Source organism: Microcaecilia unicolor, chromosome 5 (assembly GCF_901765095.1).
Source record: "Microcaecilia unicolor chromosome 5, aMicUni1.1, whole genome shotgun sequence".
NCBI classification, from domain to species: domain Eukaryota; kingdom Metazoa; phylum Chordata; class Amphibia; order Gymnophiona; family Siphonopidae; genus Microcaecilia; species Microcaecilia unicolor.
Window position 1 is genome coordinate 295,123,274 of NC_044035.1, and position 20,837 is coordinate 295,144,110.

General features: G+C 40.6%; 1 protein-coding gene across 1 annotated transcript in view; it reads left to right on the forward strand.

Annotated features, from left to right (window-relative positions):
- The window catches only part of SMPD3 (sphingomyelin phosphodiesterase 3), a 69,914-nt gene that overhangs the window by 15,665 nt on the left and 33,412 nt on the right, over nt 1-20,837 (forward strand). The window contains exon 2 of the mRNA XM_030205139.1: nt 16,947-17,022. Within this exon, the coding sequence (XP_030060999.1) occupies nt 16,947-17,022 (76 nt within the window). The remainder of the gene's footprint in view (nt 1-16,946; nt 17,023-20,837) is intronic.

Sequence of the window (20,837 nt, forward strand, 5' to 3'; positions counted from 1 at the left end):
TTTGAGTTTGACCGAGTCTGAGCTCAAGCGTACTTAGAAGAGTAGATATCCCTCATCAACCTTGGTTGGCTTCTGAGATAGGTGTGAAAGTCTTACATATGCTTAAAGTTGTGCTGCACAAATAAAATTCCTTTGACACATTCAAGCAGCAGGGAAACAGAGAGGAGATCAGCGATGCATTTCTCTCTTTAGCACCCCCCCCCCCCCCCCCCCCCCGTGTGTCCAGACTGATTAATAGGCCACAAATGGTTTCTATCATTATCCCCCAGATTCTATACAGAACAACTTAAATTGCGCTTAAAAAACCAGTCATATTCTGGATTTGCGCATGCAACTTAATTACTTAAGCCAGTCAGTGCCGATAATTGCCACTTAACAAGCAATTATTGACACTAATTGGCATTAATTAGAATTTACACACAGAACTGTCTAAGCGTATTCTATAACATGATGCGTATAAATTCTAAGTTGCATAGTTGAAAAGGGGGCATGGCCATGGATGTGGAATGGGCAGGTTGTGGGCGTTTCTAAGACCTATACGTGTTGCTCTAGAATACACCCGGTCCATGCGTAATTTAGGCGGCAGCATTTATACCAAGTTGTACATGGCATAACTGCCTGCGACTAAATTTAGTCATGTAGACAGTTGCTCAGCATATTTTATAAACTGCACAGAAATTTAGGCTTATTCTATAATGTACGCCTAAATTTAGACGTATTTGATAGAATATGCCTAGGCATATTTTGTTTGGGTGCCGATTTTTTAGGTGTGATATATAGAATCTAGTCCCGTGTGGGGTGTGTTGGTGAAAGACACATAAAAGAAGAAGATGATATTTTCCTAAAAATTAAAAAAACCTGGAGGACATAGCTGAAGAAGTCCAAAAGGAGGAATGTTCTTTTAAAAGGGAACGTATGGTAACCCTATATAAGATTATATAATGTTTCCCTAATAATATTTTTGTCATATAGCATCTTAAAAGCACATGTATAAGTGCAGATTCAAGCTCAATATTATACACTCTGCTGAACTGCGACCATTCTAGTTCTATTCACTTGATAATGGGAATGGTTGTATGCATACATCTTACATATGCAATTAGTTAATGGTCTTTTTAGGTACCCAATGAAAAAAAGTCATGCACATGTTAAAACCACAGTATGCACAGGTATTTACTTTGGCTTGGTTGATGGGGGATCAGAAAAAAATATATGGCAAGGGATGAGGACCTGAGGAGAAGGTGTGCTGGGACAAACAGGAAAGTGTTGGACTGCTTACAAAGCTATTTCTGTGCAGTGCAACTTGGCATTTTTTTTTGTGTGTAAAATATTGGCTGCTACTAGCACAAACTTGAGTTTGTTTATGCATCCAGCGTGCTCTCCTTTGTTTAGCACACATTTTTTGCACACAACTTATTTATTACTACCTTATGGAGCAACATTAAACTGTGCGCTGAGCTTTAGAACATGGCTGTAATGCAAGGTTACTACATCGAGGCCTTACTATGTACAGGATCTTGGTGTCCTATTTACAACTTGGGAACCATCATCTTGGATGCCCAAATAAGGAATTTTTGAGAAAAAAAAGATTTTAATTCAACTGTGGAGTCTACAGTATAGATGTAATCCTTTATAGACAGAAAAAATTAAACTTGCCCCATCATTCGTAAAAAGACGAATAATGTACAAGCAAGTCAATATCTGATCAACCAATATAATGGAGAAAAAGGTGCACTCATAACCACCTAATATTATTTAATATGTGCCTTTATAAAATAGCACAAATTCACAAAAATTTACACCTGCTCCAAAGGAGGGGTAAATATGACTATGGACGGCATCATAACTCCAGCCAAACGAAACCCCCTGAAATGCTTACATGCATAAAAGTAGGTGCAATCTTTATGTGCACCTGTCTTTTACATGTGACTAAGTCCACATAACTATATGAGGAAATTTTCATATGTAAAACATGTTTTACATACAGGAAAACTTTATAAAGTTACCCTCTAAAATATATCCATGCAGAGTAGCAGGTGCAAATGTGTGCAGGTACTTTTCCTGGTGAAGGTGACAACAAAACGGAAGCTAGACAATGTTGAAGATGTCACTTTTATTCAAACATCCAAAGACTCGACACAAGTCGTGTTTCAGCCACAATGACCTGCATCAGGAGTCTTCCACATGATATATTATAGCACCCACTAGCTATCCAAATGTTGTAGACAGAATAAGAAACCTTATCCACAAAGAAATCTCTCACATCAAAGTACGAGCATGTATTCGCCTGCAAAGTAATACACGCTTGTGTCAGGTCTTTAGATGTTTGAATAAAAGTGAATGCATCTTCAACATTGCTGTGTTTGGAGTGTCTTTGGGACTGCAAGGGTTCCTGTTTTTCTGTTTGGCTTCCTGGTAATTTTCCTGGGACAGTAAGTACATATGTACTTTTACTGTGAAAATCCAGTACCCTCCACAGGTGAAAAGTAAGTTCATCCTATTCATCAATGCAAGCAGTTATAAATTACTCCAAAAATGTGAAGTCCTGCTGGTACCTAAGTTTCAAAATGCAAACATAAGAACATTAAGAGGTCAATATTCTGCCCGCGCAGCAACTGACTTAAGTGCTGGTATGGTTGTATGTTTTTTTAATGCTCTATTTCATACTTAAAGTGTGTTTTTGGATTTTGTAAATGTATTTAATATTGCATTTGTTCTATGTTGAGAGAACGAAAAGCTTTCTAAACTTAAAACAAACCAAATGTTACTTGTGACCTAGATTGTTCACTGTTGGAGACAGGATGCAGGATTTGATGGACCTTTGGTTTAGCCCTACGTGGCGCATCTTTTATTCTTATATTCTTAAATTTAACTTTCAGATTTGTCCGGACATCTGTGTTTTGCTTACTCACAATTACAGTATTCTCATAATAAATTATAGTCTCCAATGCTTAGGGACATACATACACAGTACATTGATGAGCAAAGTGGGATAGATCATATGCTAAATCATTTGGGCTAGTCCATCTCCAGTTGCAGTCCTAGATTTAGATGAGAATGAAAACTTGTACCATTGATGTTATATGTGGAGAGTTTATGGCATGCAGTTTAATCTTGTGCCTACTCAGGTACCATATTTCACATCTTTTATTGCCTAATTGTCTAAATATATAAGAAAACAAAAATCCCAGATCCCTCCAACTTTCTAATTGGGTACTAAACATACCTCATTGAACACAGCTTCTATACTCTTATTACTACCAGGTTATCCATTATATATTTACTAGTAACGAAGGCCCGTTTCAAATCGCAATGAAACGGGCGCTAGCAAGGCTCCCCTCCGTCCCTTTGTGTCTCCATGTGTCGCCAGCCCCCCTGCAGCCTCCGTGCGAGAGCTACAGTGAGTACAACGTTGGAGCTGAGAATGTGCTCCGCCCTCAACGTCATAACGTTTGACGCAAGGGCGGGGCCCACAGACTGTGATTTTGTGTGGCTTCAGAGCTTTGAACTTACGAACCTGGCTTCAGTGACGTCAGTGCAAATAGAACGTTGAGGGTGAGCTTTATATATATAGATATGTATAAACCTGATATTCCGCTATTAGAAATCACATCAGAGCAGTATACACTAAAATAACAAATGGATCCTAAAAGCATATTTAAAAGTCACATAAAAATAAATCAAAAGGACAAAGACTACACCAATAAGATCCAAAACGAAAGAGAAGTTGGGGTAGCACAACAATATCAATCCATTTAACAAACAAGTAACGGAAAACAAAATGTGGGGAAACATCAAATCTAACAACAGGAATTTCAAGGGACATAATCTGCAAAGGCTTGATTAAAGCCATTATCACCTTTCAGTCCCCTTATAAAATTTATGCAAATATGCCACATAATTGCCTCAGAAAACTGAAACCACTGCCATTGAAATTGTGAATTCCTGATCCAGAATATTGAAAAATCTGTTACAGCAAACCAGTAAGAGTAGTCATAGTGTAGTATAAATATCAGCTACAGTGATTGTTCTACAGCAGGTGTAGCTAGAACTTAAGATATGGACATAAACAATGCTCCAGTGTAATGATGCTGATCCCTCACCTAGAAGATAGCATTCATTACTTTGAACATGCTGGTTATGATTGAATCAGTCTCTCAGAGGTCTTCATGGGCAGAGGACAAACATCACATCTTATGACGATTGCTAAATTATTCTGACTTCCATTAAGAGTCTGACCTCTATCATAGCTTTAATAACTCTGCATGTGGATATAATCTGTTCTGATTTAGGTCAGTTTTACTTCCACTGTTACAAACAGTGCATTCTACAAAACTCCATGTAGGTAGCTGATACACAAGGCCGCATTAATAGGATTAGACCATCTGTCTAACAGGTCAACCACCCAATCTGCAAAGTTGAAATTCAGAGCTGAAAAATAAAAGAAAAAATATCTCTGGAGGTTCTATGGAATAAATGTTTGGTTTCATTAGAAATATTATTTTTAATATTCTAGGTAACTGGATGATCATAAAACTAGATCAGAGAGAGCACTAGACGTTGCATACTTCAGTTTCAACAAAACATTTGATATAGTTCTGTATAGGAACTTGATGTGGGCCCTAAAGTGACAGACTGAGTTAGAAACTAATTGAGTGGGAGGTGGCAAAAGATACTGGAACAAAGTGTTTTCTCTGAAGAATGTTGCATTACCAGTGATATGCTGCAGAGATTGATCCTTGGTCCCGTAATTTTCAACATTTCTGTTAGTAATATTACAGAAGGCTGTTGGAAAGGTTTCTCTTTTGACAGATGATATCAAAATCTGCAACAAGATAGACACCTTGGAGGACGTGGACAACATGAGCAGGGGTCTAGCTGTGCTTGAAGAATGCTTTATAACAGGGATGCACAAGTTCAATCCTTGAGGGCCACAAAGAAGTCAGGTTTTCAGGATTTCCCTAATGAATATTATTGATCCTATGTTAAACATGAAGAAGCAGGTAGCCAAAGTGATTGGTAGTTTTCTCGAAACTGCAGCTTGTAGAAGATTGAAAGATTATTTGTCTTCTGAAAAAGTTCAATTGGTTATTCAAAGTACAATCATGCCTCATTTTGACTATTGTAATGCTCTGTTGGTAGGCTTGCCAAAATATGCTTTTCCTTCACTACAAGTTGTGCAAAATACTGCAGCTTGGGTTCTTTTAGGGTTGAAGTGTTTTGATCACATTACTCCAGCACTGGTTCATTTACTTTGGCTTCCAGTTGATTTTAGAATACAGTATACAATTTTGATTTTAGTTTTCAAAGTAATGGGGAATAAAATGTCCCCAGGAATTGCCTGAAGTCTATATCAACTATCAAGGTCATTGAGATCCTCTTCTCTTAATATGTTAGATGTTCCATCTTTTCAGATAGTATACCTTGATGAATACAGAAATTCAATCTTCTATATTGTAGGACCAAATTTTTGGAAAGCATTATCATGAGAGATCAGAGCATTGAATAACTTGATCAATTTTTAAAAGGCCTTAAAGACCTGATTGTTTCAGCAAGCATTTAATATTCCTTAAGATAGTGAGAATGATATGAAGGGTGCTTGGGTGCATAGGGAGAGGAATGGGCAGTAGGAAAAAGGAGGCGATGATGCCCTTATATGAGACTCTGGTGAGACTTCATTTAGAATATTGTGTACAATTCTGGAGACTGCACCTTCAATAAGATATAAACAGGATGGAATCCATCCAGAGGGTGGCTACTAAAATGGTCAGTGGTCTTTGTCATAAAGTAAATGGGGACAGACTTAAAAATCTCAAATATGTATACTTTGGAAGAAAGGCGAGAGAGGGGAGATATGATGAAGACATTTAAATACCTATATGCCATAAATGCACAGGAGGCAAGTCTCTTTGAATTGAAAGGAATCTCTGGAATGAGTGGGCATAGGATGAAGGTGAAAGGGGATAGATTCAGAAGTAACCTGAGGAAATTCTTCTTCACAGAAAGGGTGGTGAATTCCTTGAATGGCCTCCCAGTGGAAGTGATGAAGCTGAAAACAATATCTGAATTCAAGAGAGCTTGTGACAAGTACATAGGATCTCTAAGGAAGTGATAGGGAGAGTAGATGGCATGGATGAGCAGACTGGATGTCACTCCCCTCACCTGTTGTCTGTGGTCTCCAGCAGCATTCTGTGCCAAGAAGGTTCTGTTTATTTCCTGGTTACCTAACACTTCCTTTATAGTTCTGCAACAGGGCACTGGCTGATGTCACTTCCTGTTTGATAGTATTTAAGGAAGTTTCTGTCTCCCAGCCAGTGCCTTTGCAACAGGTCTCCTAGAGTTGTCTAGTGTGTGTTGCAGCCTTGGTCCAGTTTGTCTTCTGTTCCTGCCTGTGTCTTGTTCCTGCCCTGCTTCCTGCCTTCCTCCAGCCCTGACTCTAAGCTCCAGCCCCCCTGACTCTAAGCTCCAGCCCTGTCTTCCAGCTCCAGTCCTGACCTTAAGCTCCAGTCCTCTCTTCAAGCTCCAGCCTTGTCTTCAGTCTACCCTTGCCCAGGTGTCTCACACACCGCCAGTTGGGCCTAGCCAGCCGTCGGGTTGGCTAGGTAGCATCAACTTAGCTGCAGCCCAACGGCTCACCCCATCTCGTGACATTGGATAGTGTCCAAAAGGCCTATTGTAAAGTCAATCTACTGATTGCAGATCTGTCAATAAAATCACACATAAATACATATTTGCAACTCTAAATCTTTAAATTATTTATTTATCATATCGGGCTATCAGAGGTGAACTTCCTTGAGATAAAAATCTCATACGTTTTGGAAGTAGGTGAAACATCTAGATCATCATCAGTCTGTGGAACTAATCTGTTTCATTCATTTTTTTGAAAATATCTTTTGTTATATGACTCTGTTATTATTCCATTTTTAAATTAACGTTCATTTTTAATTCTTTTTACTCCATTGTTAAATTATCATAAAGATTTGTCTTAAAGCGTCAAATACTTATCTTGAGCTGTCTTAAGTATTTGTCTTCAAATAGAAGCAGGATGAGAATTCACCGCAGTACAAATTAAGGGATTGCCTTGAAACAGCATAGGCGAAACACGTGTCGGCACATATCCCCTTGGAAGAAATTTTGAAACTAAGTACTTGAAGCTTTAAGAAAAATCTTTATGAAAATTTAACAATTGAATAAAAAGAATGAAAAATAAATGTTAATTTTTTTTTTTTTTTAATTATTTATTTATCAGTTTTTAATATAAACATTTACATATAATAAATGTAGGAAAATACAGGAAATTATATATGACAAATTCTTGTCCTTTAAGAAAAAAAAAAAGAACACATTGAAATAATGTTTGTTACTTAGTCCACAATGATCAAGACACAAGGGAAATTTTCCATTTCAAAAAAAAAAAAAAAAGAACCTTATAATAAGCAAATTGTGAGGGTAGAGTCCATTCTCTGCCAGCGGTTTCAGCTTCCTACCGGGGCTTCCATAGCCAATTCACCGCCACTTTCTCTGGCAATTATAAATTGTCTCAGTTTTTCTGGTTCAAAGAATACAAAATATGCATTTTCCAAGGAAATAATACATCTACAGGCAAATTTCAACTTATAAGTACCTCCCAGGGAGAGAACCCGGGGCCGAAGTCCCAGAAATTCTCTTCTCCTTTTTTGAGTAGATTTACTCAGATCAGGAAAAATGTGTATCTTCGAACCCAGAAATTGTATTGAAATAAATTTGAAATATAATCTGAAAACATGATTTCTATCGGATTCAAAAGCAAAAGAAGCAAGAAGAGTAGTGCGTTCTGTAATTGTTTCTAGGGAAGATTCCAAAAATTGTGTCAAATTTAAATCAGGAGCTACAGATTGAGTAGTTTTAATTCCTGTGATATAATAAGCCTTTATAATTGGAGGTAATGCTTCTTTAGGAATTTGAAGTATTTCAAGAAAATATTTTCTCAACATCTCCAAAGGTGATATCAGAGGAGACTTCGGGAAGTTCAAAAATCTCAGGTTATTTCGCCTGAGTTGATTATCCATAAATTCAAATTTCCTTTGAGTCAGTTCTTTTTCTGTTATTATATTAGATACAACAGTCTGTAGCTTTTTAGTTTCAAGTGAATTCAACTCACATTTTTCCTCCTGCTGTTTGACTTTGACTTCCAGAGTTTGATAAGATGTTTTTAAGTCCTTTAGTTCTGATTTAAAGAAATTAGTTGACTGAAGTAGCGATGAATTAAGGGTCTGGATTGCATCCCAGAGGGTCTCCAAAGTAACGACTGCCGGCCTAGGCCTCCCTCCGAGTCCAATCTGCGGAACCTCCTGGATGGGGGAGGGCGAGGGATCGATACGTCCCGCCCTACAACCTGATGTTATTCCTTCCGGGGTCGAGTGCTCGACAGGGCCGCCGCTAACCTCCAAAGCCTCTGCTTGGGGTTCTCCCATCGTTCCCGATTCTCCGCTTGGTCTCGGGGGGGCAGTCTGGTATGGCGGACTTAAAGACGCCGCCTCCGTGCTAAGATCCCCGAGCTGGTCCGGGGGTCCAACCAAAGCAGGGACCTGGACTCCTGAAGCTTGGAGGCCAAAACTTTCCAGAGTCGGCTGTCGGAGCGTTGAAAGAGCGCCAGGGCTAGCAGCGGCTTTTGCCCCGACTTTCCCTTTTCTTTTCACCATATCGGGTGAAGGAAAACACGCTTCTGAAGCAGAGTCTGGTGTTCAGGTAACTGCAAGCTACACTCCCTCACACGAACGCCATCTTGATCAGCCCCAATAAATGTTAATTTTAAAATAGAATAATAACGGAGTCATATAACAAAAGGTATTTTCAAAAAAATTGTATGAAATAGATTAGTTTCACGGACTGATGACAATCTAGGCGTTTCACCTACTTCCAAAAAGTATGAGATTTTTATCTCAAGGAAGTTCACCTCTGATGGTCTGTTATGATAAATAAACAAATAATCTAAAGATTTAGAGTTGCATATGTGCATTTATGTGTGATGAGACTGGATAGGCCATGTAGTCTTTATTTGCCTACATTTTTCTCTGTTTCTGTACATGACTCCACTTATGTGCATAAATTACAGAATGGTGTAAGTTATACAGATATCTGCTGCACTTAGGTGGTAACAATTAGGTGTGTATATACCTGGTTACACTAGTATTCTATAATGAAAATTAGACGCCTACTTTCTTTTATAGAATAGGCTCCTACTGTGTGACCTCCTGGCTACTAATTTCACCTTCATTTGTTTAGCCTGTATAAAATAGGCACAGTTTTTGACATTTCACATATTATAAAATTATTCCCATACTGACTTGTATGAACAAATTTACCTGTTCCATGGCAGGAAGTTTTTTTCTAGAATAAGCACTTATTCACAGTTATCACCCAGTGCTGATTGCTTAAATGTTTTGATATCGATCCTTACATTTTTAATATGTTGATTTGCATGTGGCAATGAATACTATGCACATGGCAGTAATATGAACATTACTCATAATTATGCATAGTCCATATATTTCCTATTAAAGAGATCCTTTACTAAATTTCATTAAGTGTTTGTACGTAGCATGCTCTAATAGAAATCAATGAACATTATTCTCCAGATTCTGTAAATGGCACTCAAAATTACATGTGATCCTGAGAGCCGTGTACAAATAAATTAGATAATGAGCCGGTAACAATCAATAATTGACATTATTTGGCTCTAATTTGGACTTTTGTGTGCTTTGTCTATGTGTGATTCTATAAGGATCCATTGCAAATCCTCTCACGCACAACCCAAAAGGGGGGCGGGGTCATGGGCGGATCAGAGGCATTCCAAAGAATTACACGGCCCTTTTACTAAGCCATGGCAAAAGTGGCCTGCAGCAGTGTGAGCACGTCTTTTGGGCGCACGCCGGGCCAGTTTTTAACGCATCCTGGAAAAAGGGCCCTTTTTAAGGGGCTGGAAATGAACGTGCAGCAAAATAAAAACCAGCATGCATCCATTTTCAGCCTGAGACCTTACTGCCACCCATTAACTTAGCAGTAAGGTCTCACGCACTACCCATTTCTGTTTACCACCGGGTAAGCACCACGCAGTAGACAAGAGAAAATATTTTCTACCATGTGTTTTTGGTGTGCCCCAAATTCAGAATTACTACCCAGGGCATGTGATAGCCAGAGAGAAATGCCGATTTGGCACATGCTATACACACATAGGCCCTTACACGCTTTTGTAAAAGAGCCCCAACATGCAGTGTTATAGAATTTGGAGCAGTTCGCCCAAGTTGTATGCCAGGAATTACACCAGTTTCAGTCTCAAATACAAATCAACCTATGCATCCAGCTTTTCCTACATAAGCACACAACTATGGAACGCATTACCAAAAGCCATGAAAACAACTTATGATCACCTAAACTTCCGGAAATCATTAAAAACTAACCTGTTCAAAAAGGCATACCCTACCGACCCAACTTAAATGCCTTTACCCTGCAACACAACGAAACCAAAGCTCGTAGTGGACATATAATAACTCTTCCTTTCTACGATTCTCTTCCTCTCTACGATTCCCTAATGTGTCTGTACACACAAACCTTATTCTACCACAACATTACTGTATTTGTTCATACCGGAATTGGCGAACACCTTTACGGTACTATGTAAGCCACAATGAGCCTGCAAATAGGTGGGAAAATGTGGGATACAAATGTAACAAATAAATAAATAAGTCCTCATGCCCAATGGTGGCCGCTGGAATGCACGCTAAGTGCTGTTCTATAAAGAGTGCTCAGCCCAGAGTACCCTTTATAGAATAGTGCTGAGCCTGCATTTTTACCAGTGCCTAATTTTTGGTGTCATTTACTGAACCCAGCCCTATGTGTAAAAGCTACGCGCTAGTTGTTGGAGGCAAGTCCATCATATCCTCTGGAATTAACACATGGATAATAAGTGCAATTGTACTTAGCACCTCCTATTGAAGAGGTGCAAAGTGAAGCCATGCTAACAGTATAAAAGAAAGTTTTTCAGTTTAAGTACCGTGTGCTCACTGTATTATGCAATCCACACCCATTCTCCTCCAAGACCCCCTAGTTCTTGCACCCTAACACAATATACAGTTAACTTGCAAATTAGCATGTGCAAACTGTCATGCCACTGCAGTAGCTGTTAGCGTGCTTCTGCGGTATCTGTTAATGCAACCTAATTCACATACAGCTCAACCCCATTATCACACAATCCATTATAACACAAATCCACTTATAATGCGTTTCAAGCATGGCTCCTGATTTGATTAACAGGAAACAGTGTGACATTGTAATGCCTAAGCCGTCTCCACCCACTCGGAGCACAGCATACTGACTCATACCTCAATCATACCTCCTCGAGTCAAAGAAATGTCTGTAACCTCAAACAAACGTAAAAATTTAGTTTAGAAGAGACATTGCTGTGCTCAGTAGAATCAAATCTGGAGTCTAGTAGACCCAAGTGCCTAGAGACCTAGCAGTTAATGAGTCAAGAGTTTGTGGATGGAAAAAGGAGGAAGAGAATTTTCATGATGCATCTAAGTCCCTAGAAACAGACTATGGACTGACATGAAAACGTTTGTAGCTACCTCAAGACAACCAGTTGGATAAAACTGTGTTTCTGTGGTTTATCCAAAAACTGCCAAACAACAGCCACATTGAGCCTGCAAATAGGTGGGAAAATGTGGGATACAAATGCAATAAATAATAAAATAATAATAAAATATTACATCAAGCACTCGAATAGCAACTCACCTACTATAAAAACAAAACAAAATAAACTGCTACGTATTTTTAGACAAAACTACACTCTTACCTCATTTGATTACACACCCAGAGACTAAACGGGACTTTACCAAGTAGAGAAATTGGTGACCACAGGTTACATCATGCAAGTGTAAGTTAGGACTTCCCAAACCATAGGTTGCAACCCCAAATAGGGTCACAAAACCCACATTTCGGACCATGACCTGGGTGGGCCAAAAAAATGCTTATGCTTTCTGTGGAGCCTGTGCTATAATTAGACCTGCACAGGCACCATGGATAGCAGGGAATGATGGCAACTTCAGCTGTAATGCTGTAGGATGACTGGAAGCAGCAGCACAGATGAAATAGTAGTCCTCCGGGAGATCACATGGTTTCTGTGTCCGTGATAATGGGACTGCGGCCACAGAAAGTTTGATCAGCACTGGTGTAGGCACAAATTGAAATGGAAACTCAAAGAAGCCACATTCTGAATGCAGTGCAACAATAAAGAAATAGAAGCAGAAATGTATATTCTCCTATGCTGAAAAAATTCCAGAGATGTACATCACAAAAGGTGACATATTACAATCATTAAATGGAAAGATTCAGATTTTCAGCTGGCGCAGTTACTGGATTATGTGATTAAGAGATGGGCGTCCTGGGCCGATAATGGAAAAAAGATGGGCGTCCCTGATGAGCATTTGGCCGACTTTCGTGGTCCATTTTTTTCACGACCAAGCCTCGAAAAGGTGCCTGAACTGACCAGATGACCACAGGAGGGAATCGGAGATGACCTCCCCTTACTCCCCCAGTGGTCACCAACCCCCTCCCACCCAAAAAAAAAAAATTAAAACATTTTTTGCCAGCCTCTATGCCAGCCATCACAGCAGTATGCAGGTCCCTGGAGCAGTTTTTAGTGGGTGCAGTGCACTTCAGGCAAGCGGAACCAGGCCCATCCCCCCCTACCTGTTACACTTGTGGTGGTAAATGTGAGCCCTCCAAAACCCACCATAGACCCACTGTATTCAGGGCTATGGTAGTGGTGTACAGTTATGGGGAGTGGGTTTGGGGGGGCTCAGCACACAAGGTAAGGAAGCTATGTACCTGGGAGCAATTTCTGAAGTCCACAGCAGTGCCCCCTAGGGTGCCCGGTTGGTGTCCTGGCATGTCAGGGGGACCAGTGCACTAAGAATGCTGGCGCCTCCCATGACCAAACGACTTGGATTTGGTCATTTTTGAGATGGGCGTCCTCGTTTTCCATTATCGCCGAAAACTGGGGACGACCATCTCTAAAGTTGGCGATCTCAACATTTAGGTTGACCATCTCTAAGGTCAACCTAAATGTTGAGACTTGGGCGGCCCCGACCATATTATCGAAACGAAAGATGGGCGCCCATCTTGTTTCGATAATACGGGATTTCCCGCCCCTTCATGGCGCCGTCCTTACAGATGGGCGCCCTTAGAGATAGATGGTCGTCACCGTTCGAAAATGCCCCTCCATGACACTCATTTTCAAAATGGAAAGATGTCTCAAAAGTGATACAAAGCAGCAGATGGACATTTTGTCTTGCAAAAACATCTAAGTTGTGATTTTTGAAACTCAAAATTGTTGTACTCTGCAGTTTGTCTAAATCACAAGGGAGCCTGTTGGAGATTTGTTTTAGGTGGGACTTAGGCAGGCTTAAAATCTGGATGTTTTTTTCTCTTCCATTATCACCAAAAAATATCCAGGGCAAAAAAGAAGTAAGGGGGTCTTCTTTTACTAAGTTACACTAGCGTTTTTAGCTCATGCTAAAAATCAGCTGGAGCTAAATGCTGAGACGCCCATAGGAATATAATGGGCATCTCAGCGTTTAGCGCCTGCTGATTTTTAACGTGAGCTAAAAATGTTAGCACATCTTAATAAAAGACCCCCTAAGTGTTTATCTAGACCTGTTTCAGTCACGACTAAGTCACAAAAAGATGCACTAACTGACCACCTGACCACTGGAGGGATTAAGGCATGACCCTCCCCTTAATCCCCCAGTGGTCAATGAACCCCTCCCACTCACCCACCAAGGATGTGACAGTGATAATCTCTATGACAGCTAGATATCAGGTTCTATGATAGCTCCAGATATTATGGCCATTCCTAATGAAACAGCAAGCAAGTGGATGGAGTAGCCTAGTGGTCCGTGCAGTGGACAGAGTGAACAACGAGACCCAGATTCAAGTCTCACTGTAGCTCTTTTATGTCAGTTCAGATTTGTGAGCCCTCCTGGAACATAGAAATACCTCCTGTACCTAAATATATAAGTGACCTGCAAGCCTGAGGGATATTGTAGCGGTGGACCTTTAGGTATAATAGGATTTCTCTGTTCCTAGAGGGCTCACAATACAATTTGAAGGGATTTAGGTGGGATTTGTACCTGTGTCCCTGTTTGTGAAGTCCACTGCACTGTCTATGTGGCCAGTTTACTACAAATGCTGCCAGACAGATGTCCCTATGGCTTGTTTTTCTACATTTTTCCTGGGTCATTTTTTCTTCAAAAATGGTACTTACAGATGAACGCTTTTAGTATAAAAGCAAATAGCTCAAAGCCATAATAGAATCAGAAATGTAGATGTTTTTCTAGTTCAATTATGGCTGTGAGCTGAATGCTTTTTTGAGACATTTTCAACAAAATGTCACAATTCAGACTTATATAGACTGGCAATAAGTCCCGGGCACAAAATGTTATAGAACAACAGAAAAGGCAAACTACTGTTGAATGCAAATAATAACTTTCTAATGCCTATGCTTAAGATTTTTTTTAAAAAGTAGATTCTGTTGTTGAAGTTACCGGGATTATCAGAATTTAGTGCAACAGTTGCCGCTTGTTGAACCAATCATTAGGCAGCACAGTGCAATTCCTCATACATGCACAATATTGTATTCTTTTTTTTTCTGTTTTTGTGTTTTTTAAAGTGAAAAATCTCTTCAAAGTGGCATCTACTTCTTAAGTGCAATACCTTAAAACATGTTGCTTCAAAAACAATAACTTCAAATGTCTATAATTTCAATACTTCACATGCTTTTACTTAACTGGCTGCAAAATTACTGGTCAATGGAACCTCTGATAATCCCAGTAACTTCAACAACAGAGTCTACTTTAAAATAAAATCTTAAGCATAGGCATTAGAAAGTTATTATTTGCATAGGGACGACTTCCCTATGAGGAAAGGCTAAAGCGGCTAGGGCACTTCAGCTTGGAGAAAAGGCGGCTGAGGGGAGATATGATAGAGGTCTATAAAATAATGAGTGGAGTTGAACTGGTACATGTGAAGCATCTGTTCACGCTTTCCAAAAATACTAGGACTAGGGGGCATGCGATGAAGCTACAATGTAGTAAATTTAAAACGAATCAGAGAAAATGTTTCTTCACTCAACGTGTAATTAAACTCTGGAATTCGTTGCCGGAGAATGTGGTAAAGACGGTTAGCTTAGCGGAGTTTGAAAAAGGTTTGGACGCCTTCCTAAAGGAAAAGTCCCTAAACTGTTATTAAATGGACTTGGGGAAAATCCACTATTTCTGGGATAAGCAGTATAAAATGTTTTGTACATTTTTGGGATGTTGCCAAGTATTTGTGACCTGGATTGGCCACTGTTGGAAACAGGATGCTGGGCTCGATGGACCTTTGGTCTTTCCCAGTATGGCAATACTTATGTACTTATGTACTTCAACAGTAGTTTGCCTTTTCTGTTGTTGTATAACATTTTGTGCCCGGGACTTATTGCCAGTCTATACTAGTCATATAGTTGTCCCTGCATGTTTGAACTTTGAGTGGTCCCCTCTAATTGATTAAAAAATTCAGACTTTAGACATCATATTGAAAATGTCCTTCAATGCATATAAAGAGAAAAAGGGTTTTTTTTTAATCTTTTTTTTTTCCCTTGGCTTTCCCTTGGGTTTCTGAAATTTGATTGGCCAGAGATTTCTGCCACGTGCTGTAACACCTATGCTGCCATCCGGGAATTCCAAATAAGTTTCTCTTCTGTGGTTATACTAAAACACCAAGCTCAACATTCCATGTTAAAAGAATATTTCTTGTTAAGAAAAAATGGGCCGACTATTGGATTGCATCAATCATCATCCAAAAAAAAAAAGTTTCAGCTGGTTAATTTCCAGAAAGTACATTCACTAGGCAACTATGTTTAGCTGCTCAAAAAGTGGGAATTTCCAGAGGCAGGTTTGGGTCATGGGGAAAAGGCCGTAACAAGATAGCCCAAAATGTGGGCTGTAGTAGTCAGGGAAAGTTGGTGGCTATTCCTATGTGTTATAGGTTCTCAAATTTAAGCCTATTTTCAAACACAATTTAAGAGGTTATGCTCTAACTGAAACTTATAAACAAAGGGTCTCTTTTACTAAGCTTTGTTAGGTACTAACATACACCTAATGCAGCTTAAAATGGCGCACCATGGGGCATGCTCAGGTGCACTAATCCATATGCTAAGAATATTCTGGGGCGAAGGGGAGTGTCAGGAGGTGTGTCAGGTTAGTGCAGGATTATCGCATGAACCTTTATCGCAGTAGGTGCTTATGTGATAATTTTATTTAATGGCCGCACACTAATGGAAACATTAGTGCATGGCCATTAATACAAAAAATGGTCTTAGCATGTGGGAAAAACTGCAGAAGATCACGCTAAGGCCATTTTTTTTGCTGCAGCTTAATAAAAGGGTCCCATAGCTGGCTTTCTCATTACTAAGCAATAGAATGAACATTCTCCCCCAAGTAAATTGCAAACTAGGGGGTATGTTTTCTAAGGCGCGTTAGCCTTTTGAATGCACCTTTAAAGTTAAGGCACATTAAACGCTAACACACCTATACATTCCTATAAGCATGTTAGTGTTTGACGCACATTAGTATTTAATGTGAGTTAAAAACACTAACGCACCTATAGGGCACCTTTGTAAACATAGGCGCAGATGATAGAATCCTTAATATATCCATCTCTAAAGAGTGCAGTCTGTACTGTAACAGGGATGTACAATAAACAATAACGTATTCAAAGAGAACTGGAACAGAAAATATGATTAATATTTTTCACCTTTATATATAAAAATGGTCAGATTCAGACAAATTGTGATCTCTAATAGTGATTGTCTTGTGCAACCAATTATTCACTTCTTTAATGTGTGTTTCTTTTTCTAATCTCAACAGGTGCAAGTGGGAAGTACTCCTCAGGGCCAAAGAATCGTAGGATACGTTTCCTGCACACATTTGCATGCTTTAGCAGGTAACAGTATAAATGAAGGTGTGGTTGTGTGCATGTTTTGTGTGTGTGTGTGTGTGTGTGTGTGTGTTTGTGTTTGTGTGATAGCCATTTTTTGTTCATTCTCTGTTCTTTCTTATCTCTCACTCCTTTTCTCAAACTGCAATAAGATGAAAAGCCTTGTACATTTAATAAAATCCTGTTTTAGATTTCTGCTGCATCTTGTTCTTGGGTATATTGAACAAGCGTACTCTGTAAGTTTGCTTCAGTAATCAAAATGTATTATAAGAACTTAAGCATTGCCATACTGGGATAGACCAAAGGTCCATCAAGCCCAGTATCCTGTTTCCAACAGTGTCCAATCCAGGTTACAAGTACCTGGCAAGATCCCAAAAGAGTAAAACAAATTGTATGCAGTTTATCCTAGAAATAAGCAGTGGATTTTCCCAAGTCCATCTTATTAATGACTTCTGGACTTCTCTATCAGGAAATTATCCATACAGTTTTGAACTTCTGCTAAGCTAGCTGCTTTTACCACATCCTCTGGCAATGAATTCCAGAATTTAATTACACGTTGAGTGAAGAAATATTTCTCCAATTTGTTTGAAATTTACTACTTAGTAGCTTCATTTCATGCTTCCTAGTCCTAGTATATTATTTAGAAAGAGTAAACAAGCGATTCACATCTACCCCATTCCACTCCACTCAGTATTTTATAGACCTCATATCTCCCTTCAGCTGTCTCTTCTCCAAGTTGAAGAGCCCTAGTTGCTTTAACCTTTCCTCATAGGAAAGTCATCCCATCTCCTTTATCATTTTCATCGCCCTTCTCGATACTTTTCTTATTCTGCAATATCTTTTTTGAGATGCAATGACCAGAATAGCACACAGTATTCAAGGTGCAGTCGGACCATGGAGCAATACAAAGGCATTATAATATTCTCATTTTGTTTTGCATTCCTTCTCTAATTCCACTATCAGGCTCATTTTCGAAAGAGAAGGATGCCCATCTTTCGACACAAATCGGAAGACGGGCATCCTTCTCCCAGGGTCATCCAAATCGGTATAATCAAAAGCCAATTTTGGGCATCCCCAACTGCTTTCCGTCGCGGGGATGACCAAAGTTCACGGGGGCGTGTCATAGGCGTAGCGAAGGCGGGACTTGGGCGTGTCTAACACATGGGCGTCCTCGACCCATAATGGAAAAAAAGGGCGTCCCTGACGAGCACTTGACCGACTTTACTTGGTCCATTTTTTCTTACAACCAAGCAGGGGCGTATCTGCGTGGGGCCACAAGGGCCTGGGCCCCCGCAGATTTCACCACGGACCCCCCTACCACCATTAACCCTCCCTCCCTCCCCGCCTACCGCCGTCACCTACCCCCGAGGTCCGCTTCCTCCTGCCGGCTTTTTAAAATATTGCTTCAGCTGGCGGGGGACCCCAACCCCCCACCAGCCCAGCCGCGGTCTTCTTTAACTTCTTCATCCTCGTCGTGCTGTGAAAGCTGCATGCATCCTTAGTTCCAGTTGGATGGAGTCTGACGTCGCAGTACGTTGACGTTACAACGTGCTGCGACGTCAGACTCCGTCCAACTGGAACTAAGGATGCATGCAGCTTTCACAGCACAACGAGGATGAAGAAGTTAAAGAAGACCGCAGCTAAAGTGGTTAGGGCTCTTCAGCTTGGAAAAGAGACGGCAGTGAAGGGAGATATGATTGAGGTCTACAAAATCTTGAGTGGTGTAGAAGGAGTAGATGTAAATCAATTTTTTACTCGTTCTAAAAGTGCAAAGACATGGGGACACTCAAGGAAGTTACATAGAAATACTTTAAAACCAAATAGGAAGAAATATTATTTTGCTCAACAAATAATTAAGCTCTAGAACTCTTTGCCGGAGGATGTAGTAACACCGGTTAGCGTATCTGGGTTTAAAAAAGGCTTGGACAAGTTCCTGGAGGGAAGGTCCATAGTTTGCTATTGAGACAGACGTGGAGGGGCATAATCGAACGCGAACGCCCATCTCCATGGGCGTCTATGTCCGAAAACGGGTATTGAAAAGGTGGGACAGACCGTATTATCGAAAAAGATGGGCGTCCATCTTTCATTTCGAAAATACGGTTTGGACGGACCAAATGCCATGGATTTGGTCCCTTCTGAGATGGGCGTTTTTTTTTTTTTTTGCGATAATGGAAACTAAACACGCCCACCTCAGAAACGTCCCAATCCAAGCCATTTGGTCGTGGGAGGGACAAATGTACAACACTACCATAGCTCTTAGGGGTGAAGGGGGCAACTACATGTGGTACAGTGGGTTTTAGAGGCCTCCCATTTACCACCACAAGTGTTACAGGTGGGGGGGGGGATGGGCCTGGGTCTGCCTGCCTGAAGTGTACTGCAGTACCCACTAAGAGTACTCCAGGGACAGGACAGGACTTGTTGCTGGTGTATAACCTTGGCACAGCAGTTCACACCTGAAGACTAATCTCGCTGAAAACGTCCTTTATTTGAATAAGCACCTTTACTCACAGTTAACTGCAGATCAGAGGTTGTGCCCGGCAGGTAACAAGTCTCACTGGTACTGAGATTAGCAGTAGGTCCGAGCTGGCAGAATGGTGTACAATGCCCTCTTTCAGCAACATTCAAGGTAAGAACTAAGTGCTGTAACATGGCTAACACATGAAAGGGATCTAAAAGTGTCTTACACAAATGGCCACTACCTCATGGACTACCGGAGACAAAACAGGGCACACTCTGACCCAGTAAGCAGAGGGAAAAGCACCATGGGAGTAGAGCCTACCAACTACCAACATCGTGAGCATTTAACACAAGCTAGTGGAATCACAGATCCCAATACCCTACACCCACCACAATGCATTGATGATGTGACTCTGCAGTGCCCTTAACAGAAAAGGTGTCACACTCACCCGAGACCCACATCAGAACCAGGGAAAGGCTGTCAGAGGATAGAACACATTCTGCTGTCATGGAGGTGGGTACGGCATTTGAGGCTGGCATACAGGCTGGCAAAAAAAGTTTGTAAAGTGGTTTGTTTTTGGTGGAAGGGGGTTAGTGACCACTGGGGGAGTCAGGGGAGGTCATCTGGTCAGTTGGGGCACTTTTTTGGGACTTGGACCTGAAAAATGGGTCCAAATAAAGCGGACCAAATTCTCGTCAAAAACGCCCTTCTTGTTTTGATTATCAGCTAAAGATGCCCATCTCTCCTCGGCCGATAACCACGCCCCAGTCCCGCCTTCGGCACACCTCCGACATGCCCCCGTGGTCTTTGTTCGTCTCCGTGATGGACTGCAGTTGAGGACGCCAAAAATCGGGTTTCGATTATACCGATTTGGGCGCCCACGGGAAACGGACGCCCATCTCCCGATTTGGGTCGAAATATGGGCGTCTTTCTCTTTCAAAAATAAGCTGGATAGGGAAGCAACTGCTTGCCCCAGGATTGATAGCATGGAATGTTGCTAGTAATTGAATTTCTGCCAGGTACTAGACAAGCATTGGTCTGAACCAGTATGGTTACACTTATGTTCTTATGTTCCTAATAACTCCTACCATATCATCAACAATGATACCTAGATCCTTTTCCTTGGCTGTGACTCCTAATGTGGAACCTTGCATCATGTAACTATAGTTTGTGATCCTCTTTTCCACATGCATCACTTTGCACTTACTCACATTAAGGCCTACATTCTATATATGGCACGTAAAATATTGGCACCCAAAAAACAACGCTAAGTGCTATTCTATAAACCATGCTTAAAATTAGGCGCAGTTAATAGAAAAGCGCTTATACCTGGGAATTGCGCCTAACTTTAGGCATGACCATT